The sequence below is a fragment of the Magallana gigas genome, chromosome 4, assembly GCF_963853765.1.
Source record: "Magallana gigas chromosome 4, xbMagGiga1.1, whole genome shotgun sequence".
NCBI classification, from domain to species: Eukaryota; Metazoa; Mollusca; class Bivalvia; order Ostreida; family Ostreidae; genus Magallana; species Magallana gigas.
Genome location: NC_088856.1, coordinates 2,351,670 through 2,379,065, shown reverse-complemented (window position 1 = coordinate 2,379,065; position 27,396 = coordinate 2,351,670). Strand labels below are relative to the sequence as shown.

Sequence of the window (27,396 nt, the reverse complement as noted above, 5' to 3'; positions counted from 1 at the left end):
ATACAGTATATAAAAGCATTAATAAACTTAGTTTGCAATTGGTAGGAAATAGACAAATGTGACACATTTTCTACATTAAAAACAAGCAAAACACTTCCAGAATTCCCATCTTAAAATACCTAACTTAAAATATCTAATGGAAATTGAATTTCTTTAAAAATAAAAATGGAAACATCCTTACTCCAAATAAAGGTGTCATGTGAGTCATGAATGCAAACAAACTTTGATATCGTATTATATTTCTTAGAAAGACATTTATCTACCATTAACATAAAACGTGTGCTTTTATTCGCGATTCTTACGAAATAATAATTCAAAAACTGTCTTTTTTAAGCAAATCTTGCTGACTTCTATTAGTATTCTAACAAAAAATTAGTTCACGTTCCATTTATTTACATAACAATTAAATGAATGTGTTACAGACTTGGAAAATTGAAAATAACAAATTAATTGATATATTATATCGTCATGCAAGTTGGCCTACATTAACACGAGCTATTTACAACAAAAAAAAGAAACACCAAGGACCCTAAATCCCCCCAAAACAGTGCGAATTTCTGGACCATTTACTTTAAAGAATCAAGCGATAGGCAAGCACTTGTTTAATGTTTTTATTATATGTAATACACCGTTATCTGCCTGGTTTGATTAAACCAAGCAAACAAAAACCCACAAATGTGGTAAACGTTGTTTCAAACTTGCATTCCTTAAAACAACTTTGCCTTTCCTTACAAATCTCGCTTTTCCGGTGTGATAACCCAACTCTCAGTTATATACTGAATAACATATAACTACACTGTGAATGGATTTTCCCCTCTCTACTTGTCCTCAATTCGGCCTTGTGTAGACCAGTTTTGTGGTGTCATCACTTTGTTTGTTCTCTGTAATGCATTTATATTATATAAAAGCGAAATAAAGATAATATGTATCAGCAATTCAACCCTTTCGTACCATAACTTTCTTGCACATATTTTATATTCGATATTCAGGATAACACAAATGTCATATTGTCAAACAAACCTTTGGAAATAGGAACAATAGCTAGTTTTTATTTGCATGACCTTTTATTGAAATACTACACAATGTTTTCTAGGAGTTCTTCTTAATAGTTTACCGAGTTACCTTTAAATAATACATTTTAAAATAACCCAAAGCTATTTAAAAATTAATAAACTATATCAACTCATTACATTTAACTTAAGGTAAGATTTGCGGCTAGAGGGAGATAACTCACATATTTTCATTGTGACGTAATACGAAGTACCATTTATCTCAGCTATGACGTCAAAATTTATATGCCGTCAAAATTGATTTCAGGGTTTTTTTTTCTTTATTTTGTGGAGTTTTAAAGTTTCATTTAAAATATAACAGGACACAAGCATTTTATCAATTTGTCAACATCCAATGGTTTTGAAGAGTGCTTAAGGTTGAATAACACATTGTCATAAAATGGCTGACCTCTAATCGAAACGACATTATTTTCTATTTAAAAAAATATCGACAGCAACTTATAACTTCCATCATATCCGAGTGGATAAAGTGTCGGGCTTGTGATCAGTACATACCGAGTTTGAATCCCGCAGGGGCTTTTGTTGTTACTTACTGACTTGATTTTTTTTTCATATTCATTTTTTATCCCCAAAATGCAAATTTTTCGCTTATTTGACATATGTATTGCTTATGTATTATAATATCTTTTTATTAATCAAATAATTTACAGTTAATTAACTTTTTTTTAGGTGCATGTGTATTCCACCTTAAGAAACATCAGCTTACACAAATATACCAAGATTCTTTTTTTCTGAAATCGGAGGACTTGGAAAGGATTCAAATAAGATATTTTCGGTTGCATAATAGTTGTCCAAAACTAATTATTTTGTTGCATTTAATTCTTTTTTTGACTAGTTTATTTGAAAATTGAAAAAAATTAATCATGATATGAAGAATGACATAATTTTCGAATATTTTACGCAGAAAAAACCCAAAAATAGTCACAGATAAAGTGTACATATTTTCACCAAATTATATACATTCCATCAACATGAAAATTTAAAAATCTTGAACTATGACCTTTTGTAGTTATAGAACGAGACCGGCAAAATCATTTGAATTGCGTGAAAAAAGACGTCACTGTGGTTTCATCAATATTCACTGAATACTAATTTTCGTGGATTTCGTTGTTAAGAATATCCATGAAATTTAATGTTTAGTAAAATGCAATTTCTACTATCAATTTGTATTGATGGGGTCATTGGCCACGAATTTACGTATCCTCGAAACTGTGATTTTCACTTAATCCACGAAAACTGATACCCTTGAATATTAATGAAACCACGGTAGTACAGTGAACAAAATGGTTTGTAACATTGGTACAATTCCTTAAAAAACGCAAGCCGCAAACCTCACCTTAATCTGTTTAGGATTATTTCCTTATATTTTTCATTTAATTTCATCAACAACAAAATCAATTAAAGGAATCCTACAATTTTATTTAGAGTGTGGACTTACTAGGTTGATGGCGTTTGTAGTAGAAGTAAAAACTCACGGCCAGAAGAAAGACGATAGAGATGGAGGTGCCCACTATTACTCCGTACTTTGTATTAGAACCTACAAGAAAAGACGATAATGTTCCTTTCAAAGAGAAACCGATCTTCATTTTCAAAACAATCTGGGATAAAAAGGCAATATGATCACACTACAATCAGGGTTAAGGTTAGGCCATCACATCTTTTAAACAGTGAGTTACAGAAATCTATATTACCAATTGATTTAACTTTTACTAGTCAGAAATCAATGCTTGAAATTTTAGCAATTATATTCAATATCTAGCATTCGGCACTGAAACTCTATAAATTAGACTTATGTTTGCCGTATTAGAAGTTTTTTAAGCGATATTGAAAACAAGGCCTACATTTTGTTAGTATGAAAAGCTGTCAAAACGAAAACCTTTTTAAATGAGTTATTCATTGGAATTAATTGAGTACTGAGTTTTTTAGTTCACCTGAACCAAAGGCTCAAATGAGCTTTTCTGATCAAATTTTGCCCCTCTCTGTCGTTGGCGCTTTTATTGTCGTTGTGGTTGTCGTCGTTGTCGTTGTAAAGCTTTCATACTTTCAACGTTTTTCTGCGGAGCCATTGGGCAAATTTCAATAAACTAAGCACAAAGCAAGCAAGTGAAAGGGCTTCCAAGTTTGTTCAAAAAAGGGCAAAGTACCTTTCAAAGTAGAGATAATGCGGAAGGAATGAAAACAGGGTGTTATGTTTTAAACATTTTCTTGAAAATAAAATAGACAGTAATATCTAAACTTTTACATTAATTTTCTTATATACAGTGCCGATCAGACCCAACCTATCAGAAAGTAAACCCCAAGTTATCCCTGGGTTAAATTTCAGGGTTTACTCGTGGTTTATTAGAGCAGACCCAGAGTAAACCCAAAGTATACCCTCAAAGTAAACCCCGATTAGAAATAGACCCCTGACCCAGACGCTACATGTGTGTTTGGAATATAAACGGGGTAGGAATTAGACAGAAAGATAACTAGATAAATACGGGTCTGCTTTTATTTCAAATTTAAAGACGAACACAAAAGCAAACCGCGAGTAAACCCAAAGCAAACCCTGATTGGACCCCAAGTAAACCCCAATGGACACACATTTTCCAACAGTAAACCCGGGGTTTAGTTTAGGTTTACTCTGTTGTTAGGTTGGATCTGATCGGTACTGTATGGGTAGATTTAAGTTTTCCCAAATCATGACCTCAAGAGGTCAGAAACTGGTCCTTACAGAGGTTTAAATTTAATAATCTAAACAAGTAGAAAAGCACTAATCAAATAATTGATTCTTCTGAGTAATCGAGAGGCTATGATCTGTGAAAATAGTTGGTATTATACCACATTGTATGTCTTATGTTGCTTTTTCTGGTACGGGACAAAATGAAGTCCGGAAGGGGGTAAAATATTGAAGAAACTGTTATGAAGCAAATGGAAAGAAGATTCTCACTTGAAATAATGTTATGAATTGAAGTCAAATGAAGATATTTTAAAATGGGAACCTGTTAAGTGTGAAACGAAACGAAATCTACCGAAACGAAACGAAACCTACCAAAACAAACCAAAACGAAACAAAATTAAAACGAAACGAAACTATCAGAATATTTTTTTGAAATCAATAAAGGTAAATTATATATATATATATATATATATATATATATATATATATATATATATATATATATATATATATATATATATATAAGATAAGATAAGATATTCTTTATTTCCTCCAAATTAGTGGAGAGTATTACTTAATCAAATTATAAACTCAAGTGAAAATAGAACAGAAACAAAACATATTTATATATGTACATATTTTGATAGACATTTATAAATTACGACAATCTATTGCAAAGAAACCTTTGTTTTTATACAACATAAATGCAACGATTAACATAATCTGTTTCCATATTGTATACGATATATTTTCAAAACTTGTACCATTGACACATCCCATAAGGGATAAAAACTGTAATTCTGGATCTTGATTTTCAAACAATATATATTCGTTGACGTCAAGAATTTCTAAAATGTTTTCAAGCATAATTTCTCTGTCTTCTAAAAGATTATAACAGCTTAAAACAAGGTGCATATTATAGCTATCTGTTTCCTTATAACATAAAGGACAAGTTTTACATACAGTTTTCATTGATGAAACTTGAACTAAAAAGTTGATCAACAGTCGTTTTGAGGGTTCTTCTTTAGCAATTTGCCAAAGCTTATTAGGGCACAAATTCGTATGTATTCTACTAAAAAAAGAGAGTTCAGGGTTCACACAGAGAGAGCTATGCCATTGTTTTTCTTCCTCTGCCCAAATTGTTTTGATAACCAATTTTGAATATTCTTTTTTGTTAAAAATAATATTACAGTCGTTAAAAATCACATCGAAGAGCTTATATTTCTTAGCTGTTTGTAACAAGTTTTTAGTTGCAAAAAGTTTTTCAGTTACATGAACATCAGAAATAAACCTATAAATATATATATATATAGAATGCGTTATTCTTTATTTCATATAAAATTTACATTGATCAAGCACTTGTTATATAAAATTTGACAATTATTAAGACTTGCTTTTCTATTGACGTATTTTATTTATACGTGCATACTGTAAATCACCTGCTAGCTGCAAATATGCTCGTGTATACTATTTAATTCAAAAAATACTTATTTCAAAATATGTGTAGTATTCTTACTCTTATTTTCAGTCCTTTATCACCTAAATACAACACATTTTCCAAAATTGATTCTACATGAACAAGCTTGTTTATTTACGGAGCAAAATGGTGTTGCTATCCGAATTATGGTTATTATACTGTTGTAATGCGAATTCGAAATATAAAATCGCGATAGTGTATATGGGAAAAAAAGAAAAAATGTGGCAACATGCCTATTTTAGTTTGCTAAATGTCTGTTTGAGGCAAAAACAAATCCCAGATTTTAAGATATGCTGGTTAATTCCAAAGAGTCGGTATCAATTATACCGGAAGAGGTAAAAGCAAAGTTGCTTCACATTAGAGTTAATGTTTAAGCAGGAAATATTAAATTTGAGAACATTATCGTTTTGTTACTGCTTTTTGAATAAATGATTATGAATTTAAGAAAAAAGGACCAATAGCTATTTTTCCTCACATTAAATAAAAAAATTAATAGTCAAGAATGAAACACAGAGAGAGAGAGAGAGAGAGAGAGAGAGAGAGAGAGAGATGAAATTATGCATCGGAGTCTTATCACTGAGAGTAAATTGCATTTTAAATTCAATTTTACCATCTTTTTTCTTCAAAAGTTTCTTTTCCGCCATTTCAATTTACTAGTTATGAAAGCATAGCATTAGATTGGCCGGGGGAATGGCTTCCACCGTGGGTGTGACCGGTCAGCAGAGGATTGCAAGTTTACATACGCGCATATTTTTTTTACTTTTGCTCCGTTTCAAAAAAGACTTGTTACTTTTAGAATATACACTATAAAATAAATTTGAAAACATAATGGTTATACAATATATATCTTATTTTGCTCGATATCTTTTTGTTTCGTTTCGTTTGATAAGTTTTGTTTTGATTTAGTTTCGTTTTAATTTGATTTTGTTTCGTTTTGTTTAGTTTCGGTAGGTTTCGATTCGTTTTGGTAGATTTCGTTTCGTTTCATTTCGTTTTGTTTCGTTTCTATTTCGTTTTGCACTTTACATGTACCAATTTTAAAATAGCTTAGAAATATAAGGTAGACAACTTTATCAAAATACCGAAGTCTCATTTAAGCTGGGTTCAAGAATATAAAACGAAATCCGAAAGTGAAGATACAATGGACTGTCTTATTCTACCCTTTGCAGCTGATTACAAGCCATAAACAAATTCTAAACAAATTTATGCCATCTTAATCCTTTTAGTTTTATTCAATTCAATCATTTTACTTGTGCACTTAAGAGACTGAAATATTCAATTTGAAACATATTATTGTTTAATCATTCCCCTAATATGAATAGCATGATCTTCATGCCAAAAGTCTCATGACAGTCTCGAATAACCAAAGTTTTGGAGTTTAATCGTAAAGTTATGCAGATGCAAATTGTGCGTTATTCTTGATAGACTGTTTATGTTAATCTAAGAAAAACTTATAGAATGAAATAATGACAATAACAAACCGTGAACTATCTCAAAAATACATAAAACGAAATACAAGTTCAAAGCAGAACATCACGGACCTCCAAAAACATAGAGGTAGGATCAAGTGCCTAGGAGGAGTGAGCATCCTTTGCTGACCGGTCACAACCACCGTGTGATCTATGTCGTTATCGGGAAAAAACTGAAAAAGTCCTTAGACAATTAGGTGATTAGTTATGGTCTAACAATTAATATGAAAAACGTCAGTCAGCATGCCACCCAGTGTAAGACTGTATTCGTATTACATTATTCTTGTATTTTATTATATTTGTATTATATTACATATTGTATTATATTTAATCTTACCAGTTAGAATAAATTTAGTGTTTGGCTTTCAATGCACCGGTTAAAAGAACAATCTTAAAGTATCTTACTTACTTTGTTAATAATAACTAATAAATTATCAATGTATGATACATACATTTATCACAGAATGTGCATTTGAAAATTGATCAACAGTAAATTGGAGGTCGCCCTCCTTCAGGTTGAAAAAAAAATTGGCGGTTATTTATATTGAAATAAATTCAGTTTAGTTATTTGTGCATGCATACATTATCATTACATGTATATTCATCAAATTTAACATAACACTGCTTTCATTTTTAGCAAGCTTACAAGTAAACATTTGTCAACATTAATTCTCTATACAATCTTTCGAATGCTGACTCACGTTTTTCTTACTTAATTTTAGGTCCTTTTTAATCACCGAATTGTCTACGGATTTTACCGTTTTTCCTGATTACGACAATGAGCACACGCCGGGTATGACCGGGCAGCAGAGGATGTTCACACCTCCGTAGCACATAAGATTCTACCTCTTATTACCCTTAGAGATCCGTGTTTGCACTGCTCCTTTTTTGTTATTTTTCTTTGAATTTTTTTTAATACTGTTCGTTATTACCACATTTCATTTTTTACTGGTTATATGAAATAAAGGAGTGATGGATACAGTGTTGATTTGGACAGCTGACGTAACTAAAAAAACCAAGGAGGTTAAACATTTTTTTTGTACTTTGGTTATAAAACTGTAAGCGTTTCTTGAACTGGCTTCTTTTCTGTCCAAGACGCGCCAAAAAATCCTGTCAATAGATAAAAACACATAGATATGAGGTTCTATATGTTGTTTTGTATGAATATTACGCAGAACAAGAACTGAACAATGTCTTTTTTAATCACTAAGAATAGCTGTAGAACTGCCCAGCTGCAGGTATATTTTAAAGGTTTGAAAAAATAAGAAGGGGCTAATTTGAGTCCTATTTACAACCATTTGTTGAGAAAAAAAAGTTGAATCTTGCACATTATTGTAGTAACTGGGCCTGAAAATAGGGTACGCTATCTTTATCAGTCAGCTTTGGATCTACTTTTAGAAGAAGAAAAATCCAGTCAATACTAAGAATGCCTGTGTCTATAAAGGCACATTGAAGTTATATTTTCATTAAAAAAATTCAAAACAATCTGTGTTGAATGTGACAGACATCTCTATACCAGTTCCAAAGTTTTTTTTGTTTTTTTTAGCTCTATAAGTATTAATTAAGTCTAATTTTTTTAGAAGTGGGGTAAGGGATCCGAAACAATAATTGTTTTACTTAAAAATTATAGACTGATATATTTTTCAATAAAAATTCCAATGCATTCCCATAGACAAAGAATAATAGAATCATTCATTATTACGAGTGTGGGATAGAGAAATTCCACCTCGGGGACAAGATTCACGGTCTAGGACGAGGCTTTGCCGAGTCCTAGACCGTGAATCTTGGCCCCGAGGTGGAATTTCACTATCTCACACGAGTATATAATGAATGATTATTTTTCTAGCATTATTTTACGAACATGCCAACATAAACGGATTGACTGGTACCGCCTTGAAAAATCTAAATATTGTTTCTCGAATTCTGATTAAAAAAATAAATGCACCATCAAAGAGATCATATCTCGAAATGGTTTACACTTTTGTGTAAACTTAAAAAAATCAACATATTCATCAAAATCATTTTAACAATGTAAAGACGACTCTTTTTTAAACACATGCATACATGTTAAACGGTATTTAGAGTTATCCATCCGCGTGTGGCATATAGTGCTAAGTCATAAAAAGAACAAACAACTACGTTTTAAAGGTATATTCAAGTTTATCAATTTAAAACCTTTAAAATAAAAAATTAAAAGAACTGAATTAATTGTATTCGGTATCAAATACTTTCTAAAAATGAATGAATGTTTATTTCAAAACTGGGTCATGTCTTACGTAGGCTATGCGTTTGTTGTGGATGCTGAATCAAGTTTAAGTTAGGCTAATCGGAGTCGGAGTCAATCACACGAATTCTCTTTCTTGACTGAACTGTGTTGTTTGTGATGTTGACAGTTACATTCCCATAGATCTGTCCACCGCTGAATATTGATCCCATGGAATGGGAAGCACTTGCTGAAGAGGAACACTGTGCGACCTTATTATTTTGAGTTTCAATGGCGGCATTTTCAAAGCGTGGTTGAACATCTACCATTGTAGACGAGGACATGGCTGCTGCTGGTGTATCAAGCCGATGAGTATTTTGTGCAGTGTTTGAAAATGGAACCAATGAAGAAGTTTTGCATGAGGATTTGGAAAGAATGCTGCTGATTGCGAATTTCTGTGTATCGTTTATTGTGCGGTAATTGTTCAGCGATTGAATGTTTTTGTGACCCGTAACATACACCTGTAAGGTGTCTGGGACATTCGAATCGGTCATCCTTTGGACCAGCGTTTTCCGGACACTTGTGTTTGTAATTCTCTTATTATCCGGTAAGCCAGCATTTTTTGACACTTTTTTCATGATATCATTTAATTTGTTAACACCTATTGGGCTACTAATGAACCATCTATCCTGAATTCTCGGCCGTTTTTCATTTGTAACGACTGAAATATAAAACGGGTCATCATGCTTGGGATAACCATCTGGCCGTTTAACTCTATACAACACATAAGTTGAGACTGGGCATTTTTCAGGGTTATCAGGGGTTGCATACATGCGAGGGGGACATGCCCGGCTGTCGGAGACATCCACACCGGTTCTTGTTTTTGTTGCCCTTTCATTGTACTCTAAATAATCAAGCTGGAGTTGTTCGTCTCTTTTGAGAACAACGTCACCCCATTTCATTTTGTGGTGTTCGGTCCCCCCTCGCATGCCAAAATAGAGCGTGTTATTAAACCATAAGGTGTTTATCAAAGAGGTGGGGGTCGCTTTTCCCAATTGTTCAGTGCAATAAAGTTTTTCTATTTCTTCGGGTGTTAAACAATCGGATTTTTTGGGTTTGTTTCCTCTCCCCTGTGCTTTTAAATCCTTTTGTTTTGCCTTTAGGGCCTCTCTGCACTGCGCAAATTCGAAGCTAGAAATTAATGAATATTGGTAGCGGTGACGTTTTAAGTGTCTTTCAAAGCTTCCCAACATACCCCTCAGAGTCGAGGGCTCATACTCTTCGCCCGATTTCGTACGAACGCTAACCAAAACGTTTGCCAAGAGGGGGTCAAGTTCAGTAGGGGGTATGTTGTAAATTTCTCTGGTCTCCCCTTTCAATTCGAAATACTCACGCAAAATGTTTAAATGGCCCAGTGTTTTTCTTATTGTATTCGAGGTTTCATTTGCTTCAATGAAAGTTGACGTTTCAACGGGTTTGAATCTAACACTTGCATTTGCACCCTCCATGATTTATTGTTTACGACTGCAGACGATATTTGTTTACGTTTTAAAAGTAGTACCGGTCGCGGCGCAATAATACACAGTGTAAGACAGAAAAATCTCACACTGCTGTCTCACACTGGACAAACCGATCTCACACAGGTGATAATGCGAGAAAATGATATCTCGTGCGAGTTGATGGTTTTTGAGCTCTTTTTTAAAAATAGGGTACTCTCTTAAAAGACAAAGATACAACTTGAAGAAGCAATTTTAGACTTTTTTCTCAACAAAGGGTTGTAGAGTGTTAAACTGGCATTATTCGAATCTTGTATGCGTGATTTACATACAAAGCAACATGTAGAATCTCATATTTATTGCTTTTCTAATTGACAACAGTTTTAGTCTGTTTTGAGCAGAAACAAGCCAGTTCAAGAAATGTCCACATTTTTATCCTCAAATATATACAAGATAGTCACACATTAACTATATTTTTTATAGAAATAAATATAAATATATATATATATTCGCGATGTGGCACTTGTCCCTATATTAAACAAGGACATCATTTCAATTTTGGTGGGAAACAGTTTATCGTTAACAACAACATGTCGTGTCAAACCAGAAATCTATTATACGTTATCACGTGCTCAGGTTGCGGGGAACTATATATTGGAGAAACGGGAAGTACCTTACGGGAAAGAATCCGAATTCACAAACAGCACATCAACCAACCGGAATACCGCAAACTAAAAGTTAGTGAACACCTTGACCTATGCGGGAAAAAATCATTCACTGTTTTTCCGTTCTATAAAATGTACAATTCTAATACTGTTGAAAGGCGTGATAAAGAAAAACATTTTATAAGAACTTTTAAACCTAAATTGAATAGCTTAATGTAACATCTGAGTATTCTAAATGTTTTATTCATGTTTTAACCGTGTTATATAATATGTTATTATTAGTATTGTGATATCTGAAAATACGGGAAAATATGACGTCATTCAGAGACTTGAAGACGCCGTTATACTATTATGACGTCATAACAAACGTTACCATGTTAGTATTGTAAAACATCTGAAGAAAATGAAAGCGCTTATGTTTTACTCGATCTTTGTGTTTTCATTTATTTAAGTTTTATATATATGTATATATATATATATATATATATATATATATATATATATATATATATATATATATATATATGTTGCTTATTTTGCGTATACTTTCTTTATCCTTTACTTACTACAAATCTTTAAGGACAAGTCCAAATCACAGTGGTGTATGGGTTTTTTTTGTGTTGAAACAGTTTAGAGAACAACGAAAGATATGAAATATTTCTTTTTAAGTAATAATTAAGAACAACCTAAAGAGAGAGGAGCCTTATAACTGCATGTTGAGTTATACAGTATTTATGAGATACAAAAGTAAACATACTTGTTTGCTTCTTTGGAATTTTTGTACAATTTGGATTTAAAGCAAACTTGAAGCTGAAATCGTTGCCGGCACCCCCTTTATCTTCCTTCCATTTTCTGGCATACTCCTCATCCACAATGACACGGATATCTAATCTTCTTCCTTCAAAGCAAGTCTCGTTAAACTTCTCATCACCAAATTTCAGGATTTTCTAAAATTCATAAATAAAAACTAACAACATCAGGTTCAAATTTGATTTTTTTGTGAAAACAAACAAAAATTGTCCTCTTGGAAATACTGTGTATTTTCAAGATTGGGAATTGATTTACATTGATTTAAAAGATTAAAAACATAAAATTTCACAGGAATGATATCGTCATTTTACTCGCCCAAAGGCAATTATCCCTCCTCTCTCCATTACCTATATGGAAAGTCATAGTAATGCAGAACATTCTTGCAAATAACAATTGGATTTCGTTGGTCGTGTAATCATAAAAATATTAACAACTAGAGCAAAGCTCGTTGCAAAGCAACGAGTGGGTCTTCCGTTAATGTCAGAAGTAAAGCTGGGAGTTCCTGTTGGAAGTAGAGCTCTTAAACCAATAACAAGAGTAACTTAAATAAAAAGATGAAAAAATCGAATTATTTCTGGTACGACTTAACAAAATACGAATGATTTTAAGGACGACTTAACAAACACCTTTCCGATTTTAAGAACGACTTAGCAAAAAAATTCCGAATGTGTTCAAGTACGACTTAACAATTATTTTTGGTACGAGTTAATTTTACTTTGAACATTACGCTATTTTTTAAACCAAGGACGCGGAATCAAAATTTCCGGAAAAATCGATTTTCAAACCCCGATATCTCTGTAATGCATCGTCCGATTTTAAAACGGCTTTCAGTTTTAGATTCAGTTTAATTAGCTCTACAAAACACATATTCATTTTCGATTTGATCAGAAAATTCATTTTTTCGAAAAATTTGTTTCACTTCCGGTTTCGACCGGAAGTGACAGATTTTCATTTCCAGCCTTATTACAGAGGTAAATCGACCAAATCATAACCATTGAAAATTTCAAGCCTCTATCTCAAAACGTTTTTGAGAAACGCCGCGGACAAAATGACTTTTTGAAAATTTTAAAAATGACGTTACGTCAAAACGGAATTGACGTTGTCAAGAAAACTTTAACATCTTTGAGGGATAATAGTTTCACATTATCTCTGAAAGTTTTATTAAAATCGGTTGGAAACTTTTTGAGTTATAAAGCGGAGAAGGAGTCAGAAAAAAAAAAGAAAAAGTATAATAATAATAACTAGAGCAAAGCTCGTTGCAAAGCAACGAGTGGGTCTTCCTTTAATGTCGAGAGTAAAGCTGGTTGTTCCTGCAAGAAGCAGATATCAATAAATAGAGCATCTTAAACAAAAAGATTAAACAAATCGAATTATTCTTGGAACGACTTTAAAAAAATACGATTGATTTTATGTACGAATTAACAAAAACCTTTACGATTCCAAGAACGACTTAACAAAAAAATTCAGAATGTGTTTAAGTACGACTTAACAAAAATCGAATTATTTTTGGAACGAATTAATTTTATTTTGAACTTTACGCTATTTTTGAAACCGAGAACGCTGAATCAAAATTTCCGAAAAATCAATTTTTAAACCCCGATATCTATGTAATGCATCTACCTGCAGAACTGTAGCTCTCCGGGAAAAATATTGACAGACCGGAGAGCTCAAGGCCACCCATTGAAAAAATTGTATATTTATTGCGCAGAAAAACGTGCGCTAGTTTTGGACTGATTTACCTTATTTATACGCAAATTCTGTAAAAACAATTAGTACCATTAAATTCTTCATGGAATTTACTACTAATATCGTCTGTTTACTTGCCTCGGATAGTCTTTTAAACACCATCGCCAGTCCCGTAACATATGATGCACTTTGTTTACGTGTAAAAATGGCGACTCTCGATCTCGATGTAAATTCAACATACTTGATTTTCCGAGGTCCGTAACGTGTTTCGATGAAAGTCTGAGGCAAATAAAGAGGCGATTACAGTAGTAAAATGCATGAAGAATTTAATGGTACTAATTGTTTTCACAGATTTTGCGTATAAATAAGGTAAATCAGTCCAAAACTAGCGCACGTTTTTCTGCGCAATAAATATACAATTTTTTCAATGGGTGGCCCTGTAGCTCTCCAGTCTGTCAATATTTTATATCCCCGGAGAGCTACAGTTCTGCAGCTATATTGATGCATCGTCCGATTTTAAAACGGATTAATTTTTAATATTGAAAAACATGAAAACTAAAAAAAATGGTTTTACTTCCGGTTTCGACCGGGGGTATCCGTATTTAGTTTCCTGCCTTATGTCATAAGTAAAATGATAGTTCTTCTCTGTAAATCTCATAGCTTTATCTTTAATCAAAAATGAGAAATGATCCGGACAAGATCAGTTTTTTAAAACATGAAAAACGTTATTATGTGACGAATGTGATGACGTCATCAAATAATTTTTTTCAAATTTCAAAGCAATCGATGCAAGTGTTTTTGAAATATTTGAGTTGGAAAAAAATAAAAAGACAAGGATTTAATACATACATGTAACTCTGCAATTACCTTAACCTTATACCTATAAATATGGTTCAAGGTCACTGCAAACCATTTACCCAAAGGCACTCTGTGGATGAAGTATAAACCAGATTGAGCCAAAGGGAGAGAAGCTATGCTCCGGATAAGTGATCTTGGATGGAGAGACAAACGGATGGACAGACGGACAAACTGATCACTATAGGGTACTGATCACTATAGGGTACCCGCATAAATATGCTTTTCTATCTACATGTAACCGTGAAATAGTTTCCGTGCTATCTGCCCATGGTGAATAGTCATCAAAACCATTCACCAGCAGGATTCATTCAATTTCCCTCATTTTCAAACACGAAACACCTCTGATGTATTCCGATCGCTGCATTTAATTCTTGGTCCGATAACTGCGATTTGTTTATCATCAAAAAAATTCTGCATTGCCGACAAATAAAGTTTTTTTTGGATAATAAAATAAATATTTACTATTTGGACAATTACAAGTTTATTGTCCCCCTCGATAGCAACTATTTCCGTCGGCTAAGCCTCATTTAGTTACTGTCTTGGGGGAAAATAAACTTGCTACATCCTTATAGCCAGTAAAAAGGTATATAATGTCCCATCCACCTACATTTTGAGTTATATGACCTGATTGACCTCCCATTTGTAACCTGCAATATCATTGTGTTAAGTCAACACAACATTCATAGTTTCAAAATTTACTCCTGCTTCTCATGCACTTAACATTAGAAGCCTTCATATTGCATACCAATTCAAACAGGAGACATCCCTCTAACTAAAAATAATCATTAAAATTAATTTCATGAATCATTACAACACTCATAAGCCTTCAAGTACAGCAACTCTCAATTTTACAAAATTATTAATGGGTACTTTATTCGAAAACTGTCCCTTGCTACCTTTAACTTCGTCAATATCATTTAATGAAAAGATGTTTTGTCTTAGACTTAGAAAGCTAATGCAATTCTGAGAAAAAGTATACCCCATATTCCCAATTCCATTGAGGTTTAAGAAAAATATGGCCATTGAAGTGAACCCACCATTTCAAATTTCCTCTTTTCAACACAGCCTTATTGGGTTCCCCATAGTAAAACATCTTTGCCTAACCTTTTAGAGGTCAATTGATGCTCAACCTCCTTCAATAAGAAACCTTTTTCAATACAACATACATCTACATGATATTATCATGATAAAAGCATCACATCACTTAGAAATGCCTTTACATGTACACTGTATACCCCCCCCCCCCCCCCCAATCTTTTGATTTTCATAAAAAGTCATTGTTTGAAATCTTTTACCTAATTTTATGAAACTTGTGGCAATTTCTTTGAGTCACTTTTCACACATATTTGAAATTAATCATCAATGATACTAAATTTTGATCTTTTTTTGTTTATTGAATGATTTGTAGCATTTTAATTAACAGATAGACATGTATTCCTGCATGTGAATTCTTTTTTCCATAAAAAAAATAAGCTAACAATCATATTTAGTAAAAATTAAATCTACTCTGGATTCTTGTCTCCTTTTAACTAGGTATGCTTAAACAGTAAGGCATACAAGTTCAACATCTGCCTTATATTAAAATTAAATTCAAACACACCTGGGTAGCTGGAGACGAGGGAGACTTCAATGAAAAATGATCAAATTTTACATGTTTTCCTATATTTGCATGCATATATGGTTGTTTCTTGTTCATTTCAAAAGTAATTATCATGGCAGATGTTATTTTAAGGTCAAATGTACATTTACATATCCTACATGTAATCTTAATGGTGACAATTAGAAAGAGTGGGGCGATTTTTCAATTATGTATACACATCTAAATATCATTATAAAATCATAAAAAACAAAAAAAAGGAAACATAATTGCATACTTTTATTGAAAAACAAATTTTCACAGCTAACAATTGTAAATTACTTTAAACAGCCTTAATTTTGTTTGTTATAATTTCTTATCAAATACAAACCACAACAAGGCATGATGCTTTCTTAAAGTTCCAAAGTAACTGTTCATGAATTACCCGATTTAATTTGAATTACCGGTATATTGTCTATAGAATACAAGGAATAGTGGGTAGAGGTAACAGGTTAACCTCAAGAGCTGAAAAGAATCAACAGGTAAAAACCATGTGGCCACCAATAGCTGAAATAAAAAAATCAATAAGCTGTGTTAACATATATGTACTAATAATAGCTGTGTTTACATTAACATATGCATAGTATTTCTGGAAAAAATACACTGACCATACAGTGTAATTAGTATGACATATCCCGATACATGACATTAACATTTAGTCACTTTGCTTATCAAGTCTTAATATAGCATTTAAAAATTTTCTTAGGCATAGACGCATATCAAATTAAGAGAGAGAGAGAGAGAGAGAGAGAGAGAGAGAGAGAGAGAGAGAGAGAGAGAGAGAGAGAGAGAGATTGTTTTTCTCATAGTGCAACAGTCAATATTTCAATTCGTAAACTACAAAGGAATACTGTAGATCGGCAAATAATCACGATGGTTTTAATTTTACTATGTTCGCGATTTAATATTTTCTTGCACAATTAAACCCATCGTGAATACTATCATTAGTTTTAAAAAACATTTAAATGCTTATATTCTGATCAATTGAATTTTTAATCAGCGTGAAATTAAAACCATCGCAATTGGTACTTTAGTAGAAATCGTGAAATTTTAACACTGTACAATTAAAACGACTTACAATATTTCATCCGAACAGCGTCAAAGTATAATTTTCTGCTATACCATTTCTTATTAAATGAATTCTACTGGGGTTTTTTTGGGCAAATAAATTTAGCGAGGTTTTTTTTCTCTTTTCTTATTAATTACATGTTTTAAAAACAATACTATGTTTAGTGTGCATAAAATTCCATGAACAATTTTACAAAGCTTTGGATTTTGGTTGCACATTGAAAAACTGAGGGATTGCGTGATAATACATGCTCATTTTGAAATTTAAAGCATTGTTGATTTCTTTTACTAGATAGAGATATGCACAAAATGATGTTGCTCTGTGATGCTTTGCCAAGATTAAAAGCATGAGAGAGAGAGAGAGAGAGAGAGAGAGATCTGAGGCAGTAAAAATTATTACATACATTTCATGTCTTAATGTAAAAATTGTTTACAATGTAGTTGTTTTATGCATGCAAAGTTGACCTAAAATGAATCAATAAATTCAACATATATAAAAGATAAACTAATCTTTAAAAAAAATTACAGTGAAATAATCAAATCTCGAGAGGAATGTTTTATAGATATCAAGGAACATTAACCTAAAATCTGAACTTGAAGTTCTTTTCATCTTGCGATCTGTTTTACATGCTCTTTCACAGGCGATAACCATATATAACAGAGAACCAGGCGAAAGGTCTAATTTTAATTAGATTGAATATTTACAATGTCAAATATATTTATTTAATTAAGCACAAGCTTGTCTGAGTTTATTATTCATTAATTAAGTGAAGGCGATATGGTAAAGATCTGCTTTATTCAAATATTTAGGGTAAAGTTATCATCATGCAAACATGCACTCTAATTACAACATTCTAATCTTGTGTACCTTAGGACCCCCACCCCTTTTAATTGCACTGTTTTACAGTGTATTGTTCAATACAAAATAAGACATACATATATAAAATAATAAATAGAAGATCAAAAGAGTGGTGTGCAAAACACACACGTGAAAATACACTGGACAGATAATATTCCGATATTCCTCTGACTCTAACGCCCGATTTTATATTGTGACGCACGTCGAAAGCGGAGGTTAGAGTCAGAGGAATTTCGGGTTACATTGAAAAGTGCAAATACTTGAAAAGAAAAAGTCAATACGACATATCCTGTATTGAAACATACCTTTATAACCTGTCATACGTTAGTTGAGCTGAAATTTCCACTATCGACGTCTTGCAGGCCATGCTTCTTTTAAAAATGTTGACACACCGCTATCAGCTGTTGTTCGCAGTCAAAACATGGCGAGTTGACATGGGGAATCGTACGATAATTATTTCGATTAAAACTAATAAGACTAATAAAAACTAACAACGTAATTATCGATCGAATTAACGAAATCTTTTCGATAAACACTATGATTAACATTAAAAAAAAGGAGTTCGGTTTTATGACCTGTACGAATTGTTTTCAGCAGGAGTTACTTTCAGTGTGAATTTTGCACTAATTTTTAAACCAATAACGCGGAATCAAAATTTCCGGAAAAATCAATATTTAAACCCCAATATCTCTGTAATGCATCGTCAGATTTTAAAACGGATTTCAGTTTTAAATTAGGCTTAATAAAAGCTTCTTTGTTGCTCTATGATTAGTATCAAATTATTGATCAGAAAAGAGTTATCATAAAAAGACTTAGTAGCACTTCTGGCCCCTAATTTGAGGGGTCAGCCCCTTTTTCTTGATATCAAATAAAAGGTCTCGCTAATATTAACATATTTTGTTATACAAGTGTTCACGAATTGTAAACCGTTCTCGAGATATCTAAACAACTGTGTTTTAGGGGCCGATCCTTTAACCCCTTACCGGGGCCACTAACAACAAAATATTTGATATCATATTGTTTAGAACAGTATTTCGAACAACTTTTGTTCTACATTGCTTTTAAAAATATTTCTCCTTTTTCAGATATGAATGATCAAAGTTTTGAATTCTGGCCCCTTGAAACCCCTAATTACGTAACATATGACTTAAGTATGGTACTGTATAGATAAACAGCTGTACAATGAACATTTTTGCTTCTATAATTAATAACAAATTATTGTTCAGTAAAAAGTTATTGTAAGAAGTTATTAGAGCCCTCTTGACCCCTAATTTGAGGGGCCAGCCCCTTTTTATTGATATCAAATTAAAAGTCTTGTAAATATAAACATATTTTGTTCAACAAATGTTCACAAAATGTTTACCGTTCTTGAGATATCTGTACAAATGTGTTTTAGGGGCCGACCCTTTAACTCCTATATGGGGTCATAAACAAAAACATTTAAGGTAGCATATTGTACAGAACATTATTTTGAGCAACTTTTGTTCTACATTGCTTTTCAAAATATTTCTCCTTTTTCAGATATTAATGATCAAAGTTTTGAACTTCTGGCCCCTTGAAACCCCTTATTACGTAATATATGACTTAAGTATGGTACTGTATAGATAAACAGCTGTACAATGAAAATTTTTGCTTCTATAATTATTAACAAATTATTGTTCAGTAAAAAGTTACTGTAAGAAGACTTTAGAGCCCTCTTGGCCCCTAATTTGAAGGATCAGCCCCTTTTTCTTGATATCAAATGAAAGCCCGTGCAAATTGAAACAACTTTTGCATTACATGTTTTAACAAAATATGTACACATCAAAAGGTATTACAGAAAATGTGCAAAAATTTCGTGAAAAAATTTGGTGCCAATTTTCAGGTTCAGGCGAGCTTCGAGGCCTTGAGTATTTTTCTTAATTGGAAGCATGGGGGTACATCTACAGACATTCATCTACAATCCCTGAAAATTTCAAGCTTCTATCTTGATTAGTTTTGGAGAAGATGCGTGGACAAAATGACCCTTAAAAATTTACAAAATCGTCTATATCTGAAACCGGAAGTGACGTCATCAATTGAAAATTTAATGATATGTAGCGACGATGATGTTCTATCACTCCTTAAAATTTCGTGCAGATCGGTTGGGTAGTTTTTGAGAAATAAAGCTCCAAAAAAGTCAGAAAAAGAAAAAAAAGAATAATAGGAATAAAGAAAAAGAAACCGTAGAATAACAAGAGGGTCTTCCGTTGGAAACGGAAGACCCTAAAAAGAAACCGAAGAATAACAAGAGGGTCTTCCGTTGAAAACGGAAGACCCTAAATATTAAACAAATAATTGTAAATAGGTTTGCGTTGATAACATTTCATGGGTAAGGATTACCATCGAAAGGTACAAACATTGCCCCCCCCCCCCCCATGAACCATGATGATTCCACAGAAATCGCCTATAAGAAGACCCATGGGTCATGTTCTTTTTTCTATTGGCTTTTGGTTTGTCATTGAATGGAAAGCACAAATAAAAGAGTCATGTCTAGAAAAATGACTGATAACTTATGCTGAATGAAAGGTATAAATGAGCAGACAGCTAAAATTCCTACATTGCAACAATATTTAGTATAGAAGTGATTCATTGAATTAAAACATTTTGTCACGTCTTAAATGACAAGAGATATAATACACTACATGTATTAAGACCATGATTGACATCAAAGCAACAGGTACAACATTTGATATAAAGGATATTTTTATTTACCTGCTCATATGTCATATTTAAGACGTACCTTGTCTGCTTCACCAATGAAAGTGATGTTCATTACGTCATCTGCTTCCATAATCCATTCAACCGTATGGACGCAGATTTTGCAACTGAACTCGGAGGAAAGGCCCACCATCATAGTGACGGAACAATCACTGTTTGCTTCACCTTTCGAAACAAGCTCATGCTTGTATCTATCGACAGGCAGCGTTATATTGCAACCACAAATACTTTGTGGAGTGTTCACGTTGTCCATGTTATCTATCAATGTCGTAAGCAAAGATAAAATGCATGTACCATTGTGAATTCAGCGATGTAAAACATTAAAAGACATATCAAGCAGATTTTTTGTAAAATCTTTGGTTAAGTGTGAAGAAAATTGCTTATATAATATTTTTTTTTCAAACTAATTTTACTTTAGCTTCTAGTTTCAATTGTCTTTAGGGTTATACTACATCTATAGCTTTAATTGAAATGTACCATTTTGAGCCAAAGTAATATTATTGGAATTTGAATGTATGCTTCATTGTTTTACACAAAAACCAAAGCTTCTTTTTCTGATTTCTGTGTACAATTATAGGCTCTGTTACAATGATTTAAATTACTATGGTTACTTACAGCGCATGTCCATAGACATGGTGGGTTCTAAGTTGATAAGGACCACCAACAAACAAGGTAGGTATCTAATCATGTTGACCGGATTTACTTCCTAAAGTAAACAGAAATACAGTTGTTCGACACACTCATCAGTCTTGTTCATAATTCTTTGAAGAAATATTTGATGTAATAGTTAAAATAGGAAGAAAATGTATGTAACTTATATGGACATGTATAGTGATAGCAGAGATAAAAATAATTAAGTGCCTAGAGTTAAAGGAAGATAAGTGAGGAGTACTATAAATTGATAAAAAAAAGACGGGTATATTTATGTAAGCTTGAGACATTCATCAGAATTTGCATTATTAAAACAAGCAACAAGAAATTATGAAGAAATTTCTTTTTAAGTTTCCCAATAATCAAAGAAAACATATGACTTTGAGAGAACCGTAATTTACTATTGTTGCATGAAGTGAACTAGATAACACCATGTACAATAGACACGTTTCGAGTTCGTCCGGAACACTGTTTTTATTTCTCGTTTAGTCACCGCGGTCACATGATTTAATAAAAATGTTCAGCAGGGGTACTTCCGGTTAAAATTGGTTACAATAGATACCGTGATTCGATGTTGTCTGTTCCAATGAAGTCCTATTTTTGCGTCGCGGAGGGATGTTGTTCAAATGATCGTAAGAGAAGAAAGTATAGATATATGACAAACGTGAAATTTTATTCATTTCCAGCACAGAACAATTCGATAAAGGACCCCCCCCCAAAAAAAAACAAAACAAAAAAAAAACCACTTAGCGTTATACTCTTTGATTAACGTTTGATTATCTCCAGTAAATTTACTGGCCTGAGTTTTCAGTATTTCCTTCTACAATTGTGTAACTTCTATAAAATATGCGACATATTTCCTGCAATGAACAATGACCACAATCGTATGATACACATACGCAGAGGAAAATTACTGTCTTATACGCATAAAAAGGCATTCAGCCTGTCAGCTATTCTATTGAATAAAAGAAATATATTTTTGACAGTCAATGTCTAGGTAATGTTTTGCATGTTCCGATCCAGATAGAACCATTCTAACAAGAGCTTGGACTTTGGGTAGTTGTGTTTAATAGCAATGTGACGCAGGCCTGTCTATTTCATTGTCAGCCACTCAGCCATGGCTCTCGGAAATCAACAATATCTGTCTGGCTTTTAAGTTAAGACTACGCCATTGGTGCATATTTTGCTTGAAACCGCGTCATTTTTAACTTGTTTTGACGTAAGAAATAGATAGCTACATCCTATAAAAGTCCAAGGTCTTGTTAAAAGGATTTGTGACTCGTTTTCCTTAGATCTGGTGATTCGAAATCTCATCAACTTGGATGAAGATGACGAATATACAACTTTTCTCATATTTTTGATATGCATATATGAACAAAACTACAAAAAGAATACGAAGATTCTGTGCAATAAAGGTTCAAATGTTAGATGAAATTATCTAACAAGTCAACGGTCGTTTTTGGGTATAACACACGAAAAAGCATTTTAAATTGATAAATTTGATTTGATTTACAACAGACAGTGGATAGTTAGTTTTATTAAACACAAAGTACTGAATATGAAGCATTGGAATTAAATAACCTGTATTGCTCAAAACCAAAATTTATATTTAAAATTTTTTTTAAATCATTTTTTTCAACATTACGCAAATGAAGAATTTTATCGATACTATCGAAGTATAAATGTCTTATATATAAAAATAATAAGGTAAAAAGACCTCTAATTGATTGAAAACAATTGGTCTAAAATTTTTGGGAGTTGAACAATAGCAAATCTCATTTGGTCATCCAGCACTTTTCATGCGATGTAATTTGTATTGATTATATAGTGGCCGTCAATGGGGCCTCCTGTGTCGGCTGATTTACTCGTGTGAAACTTGATATAGCCATATATAAATTCAATATCCGCCACCAAATAGTTCCTGTCATTTTTTCTGTACTGATCTAATTTTGATAATCTAAAGTGTAAGCAAATGTAACTATATATTAAACATATCATGAATATTTTATCTCGTTCAAAGTAATACTGAATTATACAGAACATAAATGTCTCCTTAATTTGCGTTACAAACCTAATTTGTAGTGTAGCGCCATCTGTTAACGATAAAAAATACGAACAACAATTATATGCACAAAAATATCGACACAGTGACGCAGATCAGAATATAGGGCGAAACCTACTTGCATTGTCTGCGGCATAGTAGAAATTAATTAACCGGTAATGTTATTATATATCTGAAAAAAAGCAATATTCGAGGTTTTCAGGAGTGTGTCTTTGGTAATACTAAGGACGTATATACTAAATATTGCCATATATATATATATATATATACGTCAATTATGTTAGAGCTGCATTGTTCGATTTATTTTTGCCATTACAGTGTGAAATATTTTATGAATGACCCAATTTTGTAAGAAAGCTTTAGAACTTCGCCTATCTACATCAGCAAAATCGGTGACCTTTCAAATTTTAAAATATTCAAAGTGAATAAAAATAATTTCTGCATGAGCACACAAAAACCCCCACACCAATTGCATCTTTAGAAAGGGAACCATTTCGTTTCATTCCTGGAATGTTTTGGGTTTATCTAACCCGCATTTTTGCATCGATTGTAAACAAAAAAAATTCAGAAAAAATAGGGAACAAAAAAGCAGAAATTTGAGTGGAAGCATCCTTAGGTACTGTAGATTCAAAAATTGTTCAAATCATGATCCCTGTGGTAAGGCTGCAATAACAATGGAGAGTCGAATTTTGACATGTATTCTATAAAGAACAATCTTTGAAAATTTTCTTGAAAACAATTTGGCTACACAAACTGTATCTTGTGTGGAATGACATATGGCGATAACGAATAGCGTTCAAAATCAAAAGTGAAAAGGAAAATTACAAAAAGGAGCAGAGCAAACACAGACCAAAAATAGAGGTAGGATCAGGTGCCACGGAGGAGTGACCATCTTCTGCTGACCGGTTACACCCGAAATTTGCTCTTTGTCGTAATCAAAAAAACACACGGAAAACACGTAGAGTATTTGATGATTAATTACGGTCTATTAACTAGTATTAAAAACGTCAGTCAGCATACGATAGAACTGAAGATTGTATTTGCTGACAAGGTCATTGTATCGACCATAAAACTTATGAAAAGATGACTTCGAACGAGACTGTTGATAGTCATGTTTTATCAACTTGTTTGTCAGCAGTTTGCCTCGTCTTAAAAGTTGTTCATACGAAGAGCTTACCCTTGCATATCAAATGAACTAAGAGACAAAAACACTATATACAGGTGATGGAGGTATATTGCTACATAAGTAAGGAAAGTTGACTTAAAAAAAATTGAAGACATCGCATTTATCATGAAGTTTTGTTATTCGGTTACCATCGATCGAAGCATTTTTAAGTAGTGTAGACTCAAGTTTGTTCAAACTAAATGATTCCCGGGGGGAGAATGAGGCCATAATTAGGTGGAGAAGAGTTGATTTTTTAATTATCAAATAAATTTTATTGTTCTAAAAAATACACTGAAATGTTATTCCAACGGAGGACCCTATTGTTTTTGTTAGGGTTTTTTTTCCTCTATTTTTCACTATTATAATTATCCTTTTTTACTTTAAAATTTTTCTTTAAACTCAAATACCTCAAATATGCTACAACGGATTTTTATGAAATTTTTACGAATAATACCATTGCAAGATATCAAGGTTTTTCATCACGTACATTTTTGTTGATGATGTCACTTCCGGTTGGCCGTTATGTTCGTTTTTCTTTTTTAAAAAGGTGATTTTGTTGTCCCTTTTTCTAAAAGACGATTAAAGATAGAACATTGAAATTTTTAGGAATAATTTTTTTTTAATTCTTAGTGCCGATCAGGTAAAACCATGATCGTGCGTCACTTTCGGTCCGCTGTGAGGCAAAAGACAGATTAGTTGAAACATACTCCACATGTATGTTGTCACTTTTCTTTCATAAAAGTGAAGATTTTGAAAACAAAAACGGGACTAGATTTACAAGGCGAGCATTGTGGTCCAAGAGCCTATTATTATATTCAAATACTTTTAAAACAATTCAAGTTTGGTGCAATACTATGAATATCTGCTACAGCTAACTGTAAAATATGATAATTTTTGATCACTAAACTTTCTGTCGCCGATTTAAATCCATGTAGGACCTTATGGAGACTGGTCCTTCGGATGAGACTAGAAAAATTTCCTCACTGCTCAATGGCCCTAGTGCCGAGCATAGTTACAAATGCAATATTCCACCAGCAAGTGGTTGCGTCTCCATATGAGTGTAAAATTCTTAATCAACAAACAAACCAAACTTCCCACTCTAAGTGGTATCGCTTTTAAATTTTCGCCATGTTCAACTCCTATGTGTACTTTCAGTACTTTGATTTGCTTGGTTGCATCTTAAATTTTGTACAGCTGAATATTTGATTCTTTAAGTAAAGTTTCTATATTCTTCTCTGATATAGAAACAAATCGAATATTTTTCCATTAATCTCCACCATCTATCTGTAGTATTGAAACGGTGTTTTTGCAATTATATTCTATGGCTTTTTTGTGTTTGAAAATCATGAGATATCTATCCCTGTAACAATTACAAGATAGTATGCAATGGTTTTCTTCTGTTTTCTTTTAGTTTTCAGATAAAATAAAATAAAAAAAATTAAAAGTGACAAGAATATATAAAAATGGTTCGTACAAAGTCAACTTTCATTTGGAACCTTGGTTCTTGTATATGCGTTTGTTCGTTGATTGAATTTTGTCATAAAGTAATCTGATATTTTCTCCAACAAATACAGTTATCCTTGATATGTCAATCTATTGATTATTTTAATACGTTCAGCAATAATGTTTGATGCTTGCTTATAAGTTGTAATTGGTTTCTATAATACAAAAAATGTTAGATTCATTTGATTTTGGTTAACAAGTTATAATGCCTAAATATCATATTATGAGATTTCCCCTATTTTGCGTTAATTGTTAAAAACCCTTATATTGTATGACTTTATCATCTATATATCGTATTTCCAAAAAAAAAATCACAGGTAAAACAACTAGACCAAAACATTTGTCGTTTTCTTATATCTCAGAACTAAAATTCAGCCCTATTAAGATGGGCCTTAAACATTTTTAGATTTAAAAAGAAAGAAATATGAGATATCAAATTGTTGAGTCAGCCTTTGACAACGGACATTTAAAGTTTATGTGTAAAGAGCTTGACTGCTAAAATGTTTTCCACATACAGAGTTTAAGAAATGGTACACGTGAGGATAAGTTTTAAAAACCAGTTCAATGTAATTGGATTGTCAATTGTCTTGTGTCAACGTTTTGAGTAAAACTTTTGTTTTGTTCCATTTCATTTTTCATTAATCCGGTTTTGGTTCATTCTATTTAATCAGTAAAATAAGAAAACAAACACTCAATGAATCATCATTACGCTAGAATTTAAACTAAAAATGAGAAATCGTAAACAGAAACGATAAAATACGTTTGCAATTTTTGGGAAGCCGTAAAAGAATTAGTCTTTGTAAATGTAATAGATTGATATCTTAATCATTATGTTTTGAGCAAAAGAGATAGACAAAAATGTTGACTTACATGACAATACAAACGTTCAAGCTTTCAGTAAGAACAACCGTAGTTTAAAATGAAATATAAAACCAAAACAACACAAAGGAAATTTCATAATTTTTAAAATATTCCAATGATATTAATAATAGAAAAGGATAGTTTAAGATGTTACCTAAATTAGAGTTATATTCTTAAAAGGTTATATATGACCGATGTCAAATGCTAGCTGTAGCGAAAAAAATTACTATGCAATGCCATTTAGAAAACTTCAACGTTTATATAGATAATGAAACAACAGGAGTGATATTCTTAAATTCTCTAAAACGCTTCCTTTTTGACGCTTTGAACAAATTGTAGTTATAAACGTAAAATATTATAACGAATTGCTAAATGAAACAGAAATTTGTTTTTGAAATCCACTTACAATTTTGTCGGAATTCCAGATGTATCAGTATGGGGTCGGAAAGTCTCGTTAAC

General features: G+C 32.3%; 2 protein-coding genes across 2 annotated transcripts; both read right to left on the bottom strand.

Annotated features, from left to right (window-relative positions):
- Window positions 1-24: 24 nt before the first annotated feature.
- On the bottom strand, window positions 25-27,396 carry LOC136275006 (uncharacterized). Its single transcript, XM_066083243.1, has 6 exons — window positions 27,344-27,396; window positions 21,311-21,401; window positions 20,718-20,953; window positions 11,797-11,986; window positions 2,509-2,607; window positions 25-881 (listed from the first exon to the last, which is right to left on the bottom strand). Exons 2-6 carry the CDS (start codon window positions 21,381-21,383, stop codon window positions 829-831), a joined length of 651 nt encoding a protein of 216 aa, XP_065939315.1. The 5' UTR covers window positions 21,384-21,401; window positions 27,344-27,396; the 3' UTR covers window positions 25-828.
- LOC136274345 (uncharacterized protein KIAA1958-like) lies at window positions 7,881-10,671 on the bottom strand. The gene has a single exon (XM_066080899.1). The coding sequence runs from the start codon at window positions 10,384-10,386 to the stop codon at window positions 8,998-9,000; it is 1,389 nt and encodes a 462-aa protein (XP_065936971.1). The 5' UTR covers window positions 10,387-10,671; the 3' UTR covers window positions 7,881-8,997.